Consider the following 13911-nt stretch of genomic DNA (forward strand, 5'->3'; position numbering starts at 1 on the left):
TCCTAATATTTCGTTTACTTAGTATCTATTTATTTAAGATTCTATTTATAGACAATTAATCAACTAATTCATACTCTAGACATACCACACAAAAACCCAATTATACCACTATATTATAACCAATTTTCATGCATTGTCTCAATGACCTTTAAGTGTAATATTCGATTATAATAAATTAAAGTTATATTTTATGTAAAAAATGCAACACTAAAATAATAATTATCATGCAAAACCAAACTTTTATTTAAGACATTACTTGAGCAAAAATTCATTAACATGAAAACTAGAAAACACTCTTCTTATACTTAAGAAGATACTTATTTCCATTGTCAACAAAACCGATAAATAAACTTCCAAAAAACATTCAAAACAATAATCCAAATAACTGAAACCGACTAATCATTATTCCTTGAAAATTATTTTAATAAACTAAAATCTTGCAAAAATAATATTAAGTCCCTTCATTTGCTTCCTTCATTGCCATACTGGAAAATTCCAGAGTAAAAATCCATTTCCTCATTTCCTTGATCTCCCTCAGACAAGAGAAATTCTTTAGCTTTTAATTCTTCCTTATCTCCTTTGGTCTCTCCCCTTACTCTTTTATCCTCACTTTGCTCTCCTTTTTCCATAAAGTCATTTGTGGGAAATCCTTTTCCTAAAAATAATCACAAAACTAATAATAAAATACCTTATGCATTCAAAAGAAAACATAAATTACCAAAAATTAAAACACGTACCATCATCATTCACTTTAACCCGTTTTTCAGAAAAACTCACACTTGCATCTTCTTCGTGCGATCTTGTTGCTCCTAACAATCTTCTACTCAAAGATGTGTTATTTATATCCCCATGCCAATTTATTGCTAACGGAATAGATGGGATCATATGTTCCAAACCCGCTGTTTTTATTTGATCATCATAATTCATTGGTGGATTATACCCTTCCTCTATTTTTTCCATTAAATCCAAACAATTCCTATCTATATGATCCAGACATCCACAATAATAACAAAATTTTGATATGCGCTCATATCGGAAAGAGATACTCATGGAAATTTTGCCATTTTCAGATTCGAAATTCATTCCTTTTTCCAAAGGTTTAGATGACTCCCATAAAACTCTAATTCTCATAAATGTTCTCTTATTATGAAATTCCAAAAATTTCCCCAAATGGCTAGCTATTTCCATACCCAAAGACTTATTAATCCTATGAAGAGGAATTCCAAAAACTTGGATCCATATAGGCACATGTTTAAAATTTTCCACAGTAATTTGATTTACATAATGATAATTTAATTTATTTAAATTATCATTATGTAAATATTAACAATATATAGATTTGGAAAATTCTTCAATAGACACTCATTTTAAAGGCTCACTAGTGTGTCCAATATCAAACAATATAATTGGTGATAGCTATTAAATGTAGGATTTTTGTGGTAAGGCTTACTGTAGAGAATCAAAACTCAGTAAAATTGGGGTGCACCTATACAACCTTTAAATTATTATTTGATTGGCCCATATAATTTTAGTGCACAGTAAATAATAGCCCTAAAAATAACAATCTCTCTTTCTTTCTTTCTCTCTCTCTCTCTCTCTCTCTCTCTCTCTCTCTCTCTCTCTCTCTCTCTCTCTCTCTCTATTTTTGTCTCTCTTCATCTTCTTCACTCCAAGCCGCCGACGATTCCTTCTCCCTCAGTTCCGGCAACACCGACAACTCTCTTTCTCTCAACCCCAGAGTCCAGCGAGAGATTCCCTCTCCAACCCTCAATCCCTCAAATAAAAGTATACATTCAAAGATGAAAATTCAATATTGATTCAGGATTTCAACAAAGAAACAACACTGCTGCCATACTCTCTTTTGATCCCATGAATCCACTTATAAATAACCAATTACTATTATTTTATTAAACTTCAATATTTTAATAAATCAATGTTATAATAAATATTTATATATATTTTGTAAATAAATAAACAAATAATTTTTAAAAAATAAATGAATAAATATTCTATGTACGAAAATCCACTAAAATACTATGTGTCTCAATATTATAACCAATCACTATTTAAGATTTTAAGGGTGTATGGGTGTGACCAATATTAGGGTGTCTATTGTAGAACTACCCTATAGATTTTGTATAAATATTTTTATTATTAGTTTTTTTTTTATTTTTTTTACATATTCTTATAATTTTGATAACTCATTTTAGTATTGGTATTTTTGAACTTTTAAAGTAGCCTAATATATAGTTATTCAAATGTAATCTAGAGTTAGCAACTCTTATTTTTACACTTCTAACTTTTCTAACTATTATAATATAGGACGATATTTTTAGGTTATAATTTATAATAAAAACGTCATGTGCATAATAAAAAAATCAATTTTTGACATAAAAATATAAAATTACTAAATATTTGATTATAAGTACTTTTTCCTTTTATGCAGATAATTTTTGTAACATACAAGATATTGATGTTATGCATGTGTATTTTGGAAGTTTAGTTTTAATCTAAAAATTTAATAGTTGGCCCCCCCTGTTATTTGAACTTGGCTCCGCCCCTGTTAATAGCCTTCATATTTTACACTCACAGACAGAATCACCACAGCAACGTGATAACACCTAGAAAATAACTATTAATTCTGGCGAGATGGAGTAAGAACAGTGAAATCGGCTTCAAATAAATAAATCACGTTAAAACAACCGTAAAACAATACTAAAACAAATAATAAAATAAAAGAAAAAAAGAATTAAAAAAACTAACCATATTTTCACAGTCTCAACACCAGATGCAATGGATACTATATTAGCAAGCCCAAAAAAATCAGAATAAAAAACCACTCTTATTTTGTTAAAAAATGTGACTGAAAATTTTAAAAATTAAAAAAAAAATGAAAAAAAGATAAAGAAGAAGAACTGAAAAAAAATAAATAAAAATATATATGTTAATAGAGAGAGAACTTGAGGAATAATAGAAAAAAAAAAAAGATTATAACTTATGAATGTTGAAACACAAACAAAAAATTACAAGGAGAAAGAATAATGAAAAGTAGGATGATGAAAATATATAAGAACGTGTAAAGTATATATGGTGTGATATATTTTATCATCAAATTAAATTAACAAAAAAAAGAACTTAGACAAATTTGACAACACTACGTCGAATCAAAACTTTTTTAAAACATAAAATGTAATGAAAAAGGACATGCAAATACAATGAGCTGCCACGTGTGTTAAAAATAAAATAACAATTTTTTTTTATTAAAAACACAGTATATCAGTATTAAAATAGAATTGTAAAAATGTAACAATTATTAGTAATAGTAAAATTAAAATAAAATAAAAAAACAGTATGGAGTGTAAATTTTTCTAAATTATATGAGGCGATAATATAACAACAATGAAGAAGGACATGCAAATACAATGAGCTACCACATGTGTTAAAAATAGAACAACAAATTTTTTTTATTAAAATCACAGTATATCATATTAAAATAGAAGTAAAAATGTAACAATTATTAGGTAATAGTGAAATTGAAATAAAATAAGATTAAATAGTATGAAGTGTAAATTTTTCTAAATTATATGAGGCGATAATATGAAAAGGCACTGGTGTCTTTCATTTAGCATTTAAGATCTTCCATAATTTTCAATGTTTTGTGAATAAATATAATCTCTCACCTTTTTTTAGGTAGCAAATTTACTTGAAAACATAGTGGTATTTTAGAAAAGTTTGATTGGGGTATTGTTAATAATAATTGGATGAATCTTTTTCCCAACTTTTTTTTTTGAAGCACTTGGTTTACTTTGGCAAATATGGAACATAAGGAATTCTGCTCTCTTTCAAAAACCGTGTGTAACTCATAATGTGCAAGATTTTGTTTTAAGTTATTTGCAGGAATATCAGGACGCTCAACATCTCTCCTCTGCATCACCTTTACCAAAGACCCCCTCTTCACCTGAGTTGGATCAACTCCTTCACGAAAATACTCATACCTTATTTGTGGATGCTGCTTTAAACCCCGAAGAAGCTGCCACTGGTCTGGGTCTGGTTTTCACGCAGGGTCTGTCTCATGTTCACAAATCCGCAAAGATTTATAAGTCTGGAGCTCCCACTCCAATTTTTGCTGAAGCTCAAGCACTTTATGAAGGACTCCAATGGTGTATGACTTCCCAGTTGAACCCAAGATTCATCTTCTCAGATTGTCTTAATCTGGTCTCTAAGGTCAATGGTAATTGACAAGACTACTCTTCCTTATCCACTCTTATTCAGAAGATAAGATCCTTCCTCTCCAGGTTCCCTGAAGCTTCCTTGCTGCATGTAGTGCGCCAACTTAATCACAATGCTCATTCTCTGGCAAAGGCAGCTCTCAGGTTGCAAGATGAAGACTTGGAGGATTCGTTTTAGTCTCCTCCTTCAGCTGTTTTGGTTCTCTTGTGTTTCTTTTTCTTTGTAACAGCCTCTTGTTTATCAAAAAAAAAAAAAAAAAAAACTTCTAATTATGCTATATGCATTATTATGATGATGATGATTATTTATTAAATTAGTTAAGAGTGTTGTTTGTAATTGTTGGAAACCAAATCTCAACTCACTTACTTACCCTTCCTTTCATTTCCTTTGGCGAGTGAGAGAGAGAGTATGAATCCGTTGTCAAATAATACTAAATACAACTTACCAATTCAATTAACAAGTAAACTTCATTCAAGTAACAAAATGATTGTTAATTTTATGTAAATTAGACCGATAGAATATTTCACAAATAAATAAGAATTGCAAAACAGATGACAATTGGCCGGAATAACAATCGGCGGCTGCTACAATGGGTCAAAAGAAAACCCTAGCAGACTTAATGTTGCCAATCATTTAAGATTCAAGAACTCAAAACAGGACTAATTGGCAGGAATACAGTATACATTATACATACCATTGGAAAAGTTGGTCTACTCTTTGCTACAGGATTACTCAAAAGCGCAGACCAATGCTCACCAAAACGCAAGTATCACTGCTGGTCCTAGCTACTGCAAGCTCTACTTTCAGCTTTATCTAATTCTTTCCCATGGCCTCCTTATGGCTGGTACAAACTTAGCACTGATGCAGCCACTTGCAAGGATACATATTGAGAATTGGTTTTGATGCTAAGATTCAAAACAGTAAGGGGGGTGTTGTGGCTGGTTATTATTCCTCTATTCCAAGTGCTCTTCTCTCCATTTATGCAGAAGCACAAGCTCTTTCCAATGCTCTTAATCGGTGTGTTGCAGTGAAGTTTTATTTAGCTTTAATCATGTCAGATTGCTAAGTCTTAGTCAACAAAATTAAGCATAAGTGAAAAACAGATCTTCTCTTTCAGATTTGATTCACAATATTGTATTCTTTTTATCAAATTTTCCTAATACTGGTATCTGTTTTATTCCTAGAGACCAAAATGTTTTAGCTCATAGTTAACAAAAAGAACATTAGGAACAGATAAAGAATGTGTTTGGAATTCAAGTAGTTCCAACCGTTGTATTTCTAATCTTGTAACTTTAAACATTTTTATCTACTGAACTTGGAGATCAGTTTCTCATAAAAATAAATAAATAAATAAAATGATATGTATTAATGCAATATTATATGCATTTTATTTTGAGCGTAGAGGGTGGCCGATGGCAAGGTATTTTTTTGGCTTTTGAATTTGTGTTTGTACTTTGTAGTCATGAAATAATTTATTAGATCGTGTACTTTTTTATATATACATTTTTAGTGAGCTCACGTGATTGATTCACATGACTAGCACATGGTATTTTTTGTTTTTTGTTTTTTTTTTTCTTTTCTTTTTTTGAATGGGTAGCACATGGTTATTTAGTTGCTAAATCGACAACTTTTACACTTTCAACTATGGTTGTTTTATAAGGTATTTTTAATTTCTCAAACCGCACCTGGATTACAAAACTAAAAAACTGTAAAAACCGCACTACAAAAAATATTGCGGTGCGATACGATTTCTGCGATTTGGACTATCATCAAATAATTAAACTATTACAAATATAATAAAATTTGAGCAACACTTATCAAAAATACAATAAGGCTTCAAAATAAATATGAAAAATATTTCAAGTTTCAACAATACAATAATTAGTAGGCTTTGGGCTAGACTTTCACATATTGGACCTTTATAAATATAAAAATTGGTATTTTTTATAATATGCAGTGCGGTGCGATTTGAACCGCATATTAACAATTCAAAAAAACTGCAAACTGTACTGCACCGTACAATTTAAAAAAAAATTCAAACCACAACCGCACTGTAAAAGATTTCAAACAGCACTTTTTTTGTGGTGCGGTACAGATGACTTAAGCGATTTGATGAACAACTTACTTTCAACCAGAGATATATGGCAAAATCTTTAAAGCATTTTGTTCTACATTATTCTTTAAAATGTCCTATCAAAATACTACTATTTATATTTTTATTAATTATTAATATTCCTCTCATTATTATTACTATGATTATTCTAAAATGGTATTCATCTCATTATTAATAATGTATTTATTATATTTATTCATATATAATATCAAAATATAACTGTTCACATTAAAAATAACTAACACTCGCTTGTTAGATTGACGATGAAATAAGACATGAATAGAGTAAATAAAGAGACATATATAATTTATAGTAGCTCACTCCTCATATCGCTATAATAATGAAACTACATCTACTTTGAGTTTTTTTTTTCTCACGAGAATTACAAGAGAGTTTACTAAGTGTGAAAGCTTTAAATTTCTAAAGAGAGAACTTAGAGGGAGATGCTTTGACCTTATGGAAACTAGTCTGAATGTGAAACATGAGCTAGATGAGCTCTCCTTTTATAGGGAAAGAAGTCATATTAAAATAATAACAAATATTCAAAAAAAAAATATATAAAAAATACATTTAAGCTATTTTGACCGTTAGTGATGATCTAACGGTGAAATTGACTCTAGAGGTCGTTCATCAATTTTTGGAGCTCGAGTCGCGTATGTAGATGCCGTTTTGGTAAGTTGTAGTTAAAATTTGTAACTCTCTTGAGGACAATATTGGACTTGATATCTTCAGAATCATGATTAGAGTGTGAAACATGACTTGATAGAGCATGAAATAGTTTCGAAATTCAAGTTGAACCGCGTCAACCTGATTAATATTGAGTGAGTTATGACTGTGTTACTACATGTTGCTCTAATACCGGCACCCAGGTTGACATTCAGTATCTAGGTTGATATATGACGTCAACGTGGATGCTTGATCAGTGGAAAAACGTGTTGGGAATGTATTTTTTGATGCCTAAGTGATATTTTGACATCACTTAATCAATTTCTTTGCTCTGGTGAAGCCGTTCACTAGTTCTCGAAGATGTTTCACGAAATCAGGAGACTCAAAATTACCCGATTTGCAACTAGTGAACTTTGCCACAAAAAGAAAAATATGAAGTTGTGAATCTGATTTGTCTAAGTTCATATGTCTCATTTACTATGAAAACCTAGACGAACGCTTGAGACAAAAGCAAGATAAGAAGAACCCAGCGCATCAGGTCGTACATCAACTTAGGCGCTGGGTGCCCTTTTCGGAGCTTTTGGGTGTCATTTTAATGCTTCTAAGGTATTCAAAATTGAGGACAATGTATCTTACCTCATTTTTGACCATGTCGGAGAGAATGCTCAGAGCAGAATTCGCATTTGAGTGACGGAAACCAATGCACCAGGTTGAATGTCAACCTGGGCGCTAGGCCCAACACCAGGTCAACCTAGGCGCTGGGCTCAGTTTTTGGCCTTTCAGGATTTTCGTTTTCTCCCCTAGTTTACTTGTATATTCTTTATTTATGATGACAGAAAAAATTCCTGGAAGACTTTTCGGAAAAACTCCTTGGAAATGACCTAGGTTGATAAAATGTCAACCTGAGCATAGGGGTTCAGCACCAGGTCAACCTGAGCGTTGGGTCCTTGTTTTTTCCACTAGATGGCTCTGTTTGACTCATGTGAGCACTTGTATCTTAATTATCGATGAAAGCAAAGAATATGCCCAGAAGACCTTATCAGATTTGCAGATAGAAGTGGATACCTCGATCGAACCTTAAATAGGAAGAAGAGGAGATTTCTTGAAGCTAAAGCAGTCATATCCCCTTTCCATGCAGAATATGAATCATCGTGTTAATAGCCTTAATAATGGCTATCGTCTCAGTTCCCAACACTCGCACCCCCAATTTGATCCAAATCCCCTCCCACAACCATCTCAAGATACAATTATTACAAATAAAAGGGAGGAATGTCAAAAGACTTCCAAGTGTAATGAGTTGATCAAATGACAAGGAAAGAAAAATATTTAATGGTAGCAGAGTAATTAATAAGAGATTTAACAAGGGAAAATACCTGATAAGAATCATTAAGAAAACTATTAATGCAAGAGGGAAGTGAAGAGAGACTTGGGGCAGAAGAACGAAAGGATTGGATATTTTGAATGTTTGAACCTTGTACTAGAATATTTGAAAATGTATATTAAGATTAATTATGTTAAAATAACATGAAAGTGTAAATTGTAGAACAATATGATTGTAAACTGAACTAAATATATAAAATTTTCCTAAATTTAGCTTAAAGTAATAATTGATATGTAGTCTTAACTATATGTTTATAAACTTGCTACAATTTTATTTCATCTGTTTGAGACTTGAGTTCACACATCAAATCCTACAAAATATTTTAATACAAATTCACCGTTTACTGATCATTTTTTTTGGAAGGGTATTGATAATTACTGAAATATTACAAGTTTTCCGTAGAAAAAAAATTGCAAGTTTTAGAATGTGGTTCATGGAAAATTGTTGTTGTGGATGGTAGAACCAACTTAAATAAATAAAAAAGAAAAACAGAGAAGATATAAGACAAATGACACTTAATAGTAGACCTTGTTTGAGTTGTACGTTATGAACAAAAAAATATCCAAATATATATATTTGATTATTTGTATGGTTGGATTGGTTGGTTGGTAGATAGATATTTTGTTTGATGGATAAGCATTGAAAACAATAGCTTATTTGTTCAAAAGTATCACTACACTAAAAAAAAATTGTACATCTAATTATTAATGAGGGTAAAATTGATATATTCAACAAAGAGGAGGGTACAATGGGAAATAAGTATTGCAAGTGACATATTTGGACAACTCATTGACTTGGGGAAAATAGATAAATAAGAGCATGATGAGATTTGAATTTGTTAGTTTCTTTAAGGGCGGGGACTTATTTTATTTTGAATTAAGACTATACTTAATAGCTTGGACTAGGACTAGTCTATGAGGACTATGTCTCAATTTTTTAAGTTATATATTTGTATACATGTAGCATGTTACTATGGCTAGGACTAGGTCTCAATTTTTATTATTTTCTTGAAATGTACTAGGTCTCAATTTAATAATACATAACACGATTCCATTTAAAATAATAATAATAAATAATAAAGATAATTACAGCAAAAATCTCTAAAAATTTAAGATTGATGTAGATTAGTGTCCAAACTCAAAAATTGGCAGTAATAGTCCTTAAAGTCAAGTTTTCTGTAAGTCCGTTAGTCCCTTTTTCTAACGGATCCGTTAAATCCAAATAAAATAGCACGTGTTAAATTTTTATTGGTCTAAATAATAATTTCAATTAAAATCTTTTAAAATAATAAAAAAAAAACTAAAAAAAAAATTATTTTAAAATCATGAAACAACTTTTTTTTTTCTTCTTTTGTTTTTCCTCTTGGTCTTCTACCTCTCGCTACTTCCTTGCCCATCCCATTTTGATTCTTCTTTCAGCCTGCCACACAATACCCATCCTCAAATTTTGCTATATATAATAGATCCAAATATATATTAGTGTAGAAAAAAAAAATACAGTAAAGAGTCAAAATGTTCTTCTTCCAGTCCCAGTAAACCCAAACCCATTCCCAGTAAAAAAAACCCGAAATGGCAAATCAAATTCCCATTCTCAAAGTTTTGTCTAATTTTAGTAAAAAAATTCTAACATGGATGAAAGTTCAGGGGGCATGATTTAGTACATATCAAAGTTTGATGGGCATGATTTGGTAGATATCAAAATCTGAGGAGCATGGTTTAGTACATAAACAATCATTGAAACAATAAAATTGAATGAAATTAGACAAAAGTCCTTAAATCTAACAATCTCAATAGTTCAGGGGAAATTTTAACGTCCAAAAAAGTTCAGGGGGCGTGATTTGGTATATGTCAAAGTTTGGGGGGAAAAAAATCCTAATTAGCCTAATTTTTTTATATAGTTATTTATAAAATATTATTGAAAAGTTACCATTAGATTTGATTAAATCTAAAGTTATAACTAAGACATATAATAGGAATGATAAAATATAGGAAACACAATTTGCATGACTTATTTCTTCTTTCTGCCTTTTGTTGCCATCATCGGTCGACTATCTCTAAAAGTTTTAGGAATTATCATCTGAACAAGGTATTATCACTTTTGTCCAAAAGCTTATTTACCATATCTCTAAGCACTAAGGGAACTCTCATGAAAATAACTTTGGGAATTATCAAGCCTTGTATTTTCTAACAAGTGCTTATTCCCGTTGTCAACCATTCAGTGGCTTTAAAAAGGCTTCAGTCCAAAGTTGGTAGTGATCTAGCTCTGTTTGATGTCGATCTTCTAGAGCAAACAGTTGGTACCTACTGCCAACTAAGCGTAGATAGGTGGGCTACAGAATTTAGCCAAGACACAATCTTCCTGGCGTAATTCACTTTGTCATTAGGCTGCTAGAGTTAGTATTCTCAATTAATGTTGTAATTAATTTTATTCATCATATTTTACTAACGTTATTTTATTCTACTCTTTTTAAGGAAAAATGCTCGCAGAACACTGTTTGGAAAATGACTTTAGAGTTAGAGAACCTCGAGACCGAACGCGAGGCATTTAACAAAAAGAGGGAGGAGGCTATGTCCAAGTTGGAAGAGATCCATAATCTAATGACAGAGCTCGTGGATCAACAAGTTAAGGATAGGTTCCAATCTCATATCAATGACATTATCAAATCTTACAAGTAGGACTTTTGGAAGCAATAGAAGCAGGCATATGAGTATAAGGAGAATTACAACCAAGCTAAGGGTCGAATCGAGACCTTGGAAGCTCACGAGTTAAGTCTAAAAGATAAGCTTCAGAACGCGGAGTGTGATCTGAGGAATACTGGACTAAGGGTGGATGTGCTAAATAAGGACCTTGATGAGAATAATAATTGCATCTACATCCTGGAACGGGATCTTAGGCTCATGAGGCTCATGACTGGCTTCTGTGATGCTTCATTGCTAGCCAAGAAGGACCTTACCACCAAACTTGAGGCCCAAACCAAGGAAAAACTAAAATTTAACTTCAACTAACAAAAGCAAAGAGGAAAGCAGAAGAGGAACTGGAAGCCGTGAAAAAGAAAGCAGAAGAAGACCTAGCAGTAGCAAATGTTTGTACGAGGGAAGATTTATCAAACTCCTTTCTTATTGCCCTTCATACATTATGGAAGAGGGATCCTAATGTTTTGAAGATTCTTGGAGAAGAGGAAAAGAATTTCCTTCCTCTAATCCACGATCTAGATAGGAAAAATCTTCCAAATGATGAAGAGGCAGAGGACTCTGAGTCAGAAATTGACCTTCCAACCGAAGTGCTAAGCTCAAGACTTACTCAAACTGATTCAACTACTGGGCTTGCTGTTCCAAAGTTTTGTGTCAGCTAACACTGAAGCTTCCATGCAATCTTAATGGCCTTATATTATTTTTTATTTTTGTTTGGGGGACAAGGGTCCCCCTTTTAATCATTTTGAAGATAATAGTTTTGCTCTTGTCATAGAGTTTTATTGTTTGTAATTTAACTTTCCTTTTATCGTCCCTAAAGACTAGATAGTTTTTTAATTACTTCCACACAATCACTTAGATTTCAAATGCATTAAGGGTTAGGAATAAAAGAATTTTGTTAAGTTAGTTATCTTCCAAACACCCTGAGGTTCTAGCTCCCACGACCTGACCCTTGGAGTTTTAATTTTATACTCAGACTTTTTAACTATTTAAGATTAAAATAATAAATCTGGAAAACTTATAAGAATTACTTACTCCTTGATCCTTGAGATTCTGGTTCCAAAAGTCTAAAACTTTTGGGCTTCAATTTTATTTCTTCAATGTTTCTGCTTTTCTTTATTGTCTTTGAAGCTTGAACTTCTTTCTTTAGTTTATCAACTTGAGTTAACTAGTGAACTATTAATATAAGTATGGTAAGATGGAAACTTACCCGCGGTTCCCTAAGGTTATGGTTCCAAAGGCCTGAACCTTATGGACTTCAATTTATGCTTCTACTCCAAACTGATTAATGAACATTCACACTTAAAAGAATAAAATTTTTAGATTTTTGGAGGTGCATCGTGTTGGGTTTTGTGCCCTAAATAAAACTCATTTCAATATAATCAGATTTACTAATTAATAAAGATCAGAAATCACATTTTATGTTGCATGGTTCACATGATTTATTTCATGATTATATTTAATGTATAAATTCTATTAAGTCCATAACATATGTATGTGTTTATTATTATAGTGTTGTCATCACAGTGGAATATAATCTTGATTATATGTTCGAAAGTTTAATTCCATGATTTGTCAGTTCACTGGATTTAGACTGGCATGATAATCAGCGATAGGTATACTTACACCTTGGATAAGTGCTATGACCTTTCCAGGGCATTGGCAAAGTTTACCAGTATCGAATGTATGGAGTATACATTAGAAGGGACCGATATTTAAATTTGAAATATTTGAAAATTTTCATGAATTTCTAGCAATGGTGAATAACCATTAAGGTAAGTGGTTAAAGATCTTGCGAACTGATAGGGGTGGAGAAATATTTGGTAGATATGCAGTTCAAAAATCATTAAGTTGATTTTTTGAATTATATCCAAACTTACCTCCCCAGAAATTTGATTTGCATATTGATGATAGTATAAGGTCTATGATTAGTTACTAATCGTTGCCTAAGTCCTTCTAAGGAAATATCCTAGTGATAGGAAAATTTCAGAAGGATGAAATGGTTGTGTACTTAGTATAAACCATTACTAGATTCATGGATGACCTAATCGTAATCTTAAGAAAAGCTAGAACTGTTAACCAAGATTTGCATGTTTGTTAGCTATTCTAAGTGATTAGGGGTGGACCGTCTCATGGTCATTAATATAAGAAAGTGTTTGTTTTTACAAATACTACTTTTCTAAGAAAATGACTAAGTCTGAAAATAAAGTAGCAAATAAAGGAGATATTTTTTTCTTGATTCCAAAAGTGTTCTATCATCTTATTCAAAATAAGATGATCCCATTGCCTCTGTTGTTTTGACACAACCGAAGAGGACAATACCATTTAGTATTCTTAGACAAAATTCACGGTACTTTGTCGTAGTGGGAGGGTTTCAAGGAACTCACCCTACTATGACTTGGAAGACACTTGTGATGAAAATGCATTCTTAGTTTAAACAAGTAATGGATTGTCAGAATAAGAAACTAAGAAGCAAAGCCAAGAGAACTATGGTTAAAACCATTCATATGGAACAACCAAAAGTTTTCTATTACAAGGACAAGAAAGGAAATTTTTGTTAGTAAGTCTATTCAATGGACTTAACAAAACTTCATGTTCCTAGTATTATAGGTTTGAGATTATCTAAACCTATGGCTTGTGGTATGCCTGGTAATTTACTTACTCTAGTGCAAACAACTTACTTTAGTAAGTTGCTGGAGAATTTTTCTAATGGCAATCTATAAAAGCTTCTCGAATTCTAGATATAGATTTCATTTATCTAAGGAAAAGTTTCTACTATTCCAGAAAAGATAAAGCCATGAAGTAAATTCTTGAATCAACAGTAAGAGGTC

At 31.6% G+C, this 13911-nt stretch overlaps 1 protein-coding gene across 1 annotated transcript; it reads right to left on the minus strand.

Annotated features, from left to right (window-relative positions):
• Nucleotides 1-142: 142 nt before the first annotated feature.
• LOC115697763 (uncharacterized) lies at nucleotides 143-1274 on the minus strand. Its single transcript, XM_030624887.2, has 2 exons — nucleotides 738-1274; nucleotides 143-655 (listed from the first exon to the last, which is right to left on the minus strand). The coding sequence occupies exons 1-2, from the start codon at nucleotides 1186-1188 to the stop codon at nucleotides 462-464; spliced, it is 645 nt and encodes a 214-aa protein (XP_030480747.2). The 5' UTR covers nucleotides 1189-1274; the 3' UTR covers nucleotides 143-461.
• Nucleotides 1275-13911: the final 12637 nt, after the last annotated feature.

The sequence above is a fragment of the Cannabis sativa genome, chromosome 7 (genome assembly GCF_029168945.1).
Source record: "Cannabis sativa cultivar Pink pepper isolate KNU-18-1 chromosome 7, ASM2916894v1, whole genome shotgun sequence".
Classification (NCBI taxonomy): Eukaryota; Viridiplantae; Streptophyta; class Magnoliopsida; order Rosales; family Cannabaceae; genus Cannabis; species Cannabis sativa.

Bases quoted from the DNA above. Each gene is read 5' to 3' on its own strand.
- LOC115697763 (XM_030624887.2), bottom strand. From the start codon at position 1,188: ATGGAAATAGCTAGCCATTTGGGGAAATTTTTGGAATTTCATAATAAG. The intron at 656-737 runs GTACGTGTTTTA...GATTATTTTTAG, and splicing joins GGTTAAAGTGAATGATGATG to GAAAAGGATTTCCCACAAAT.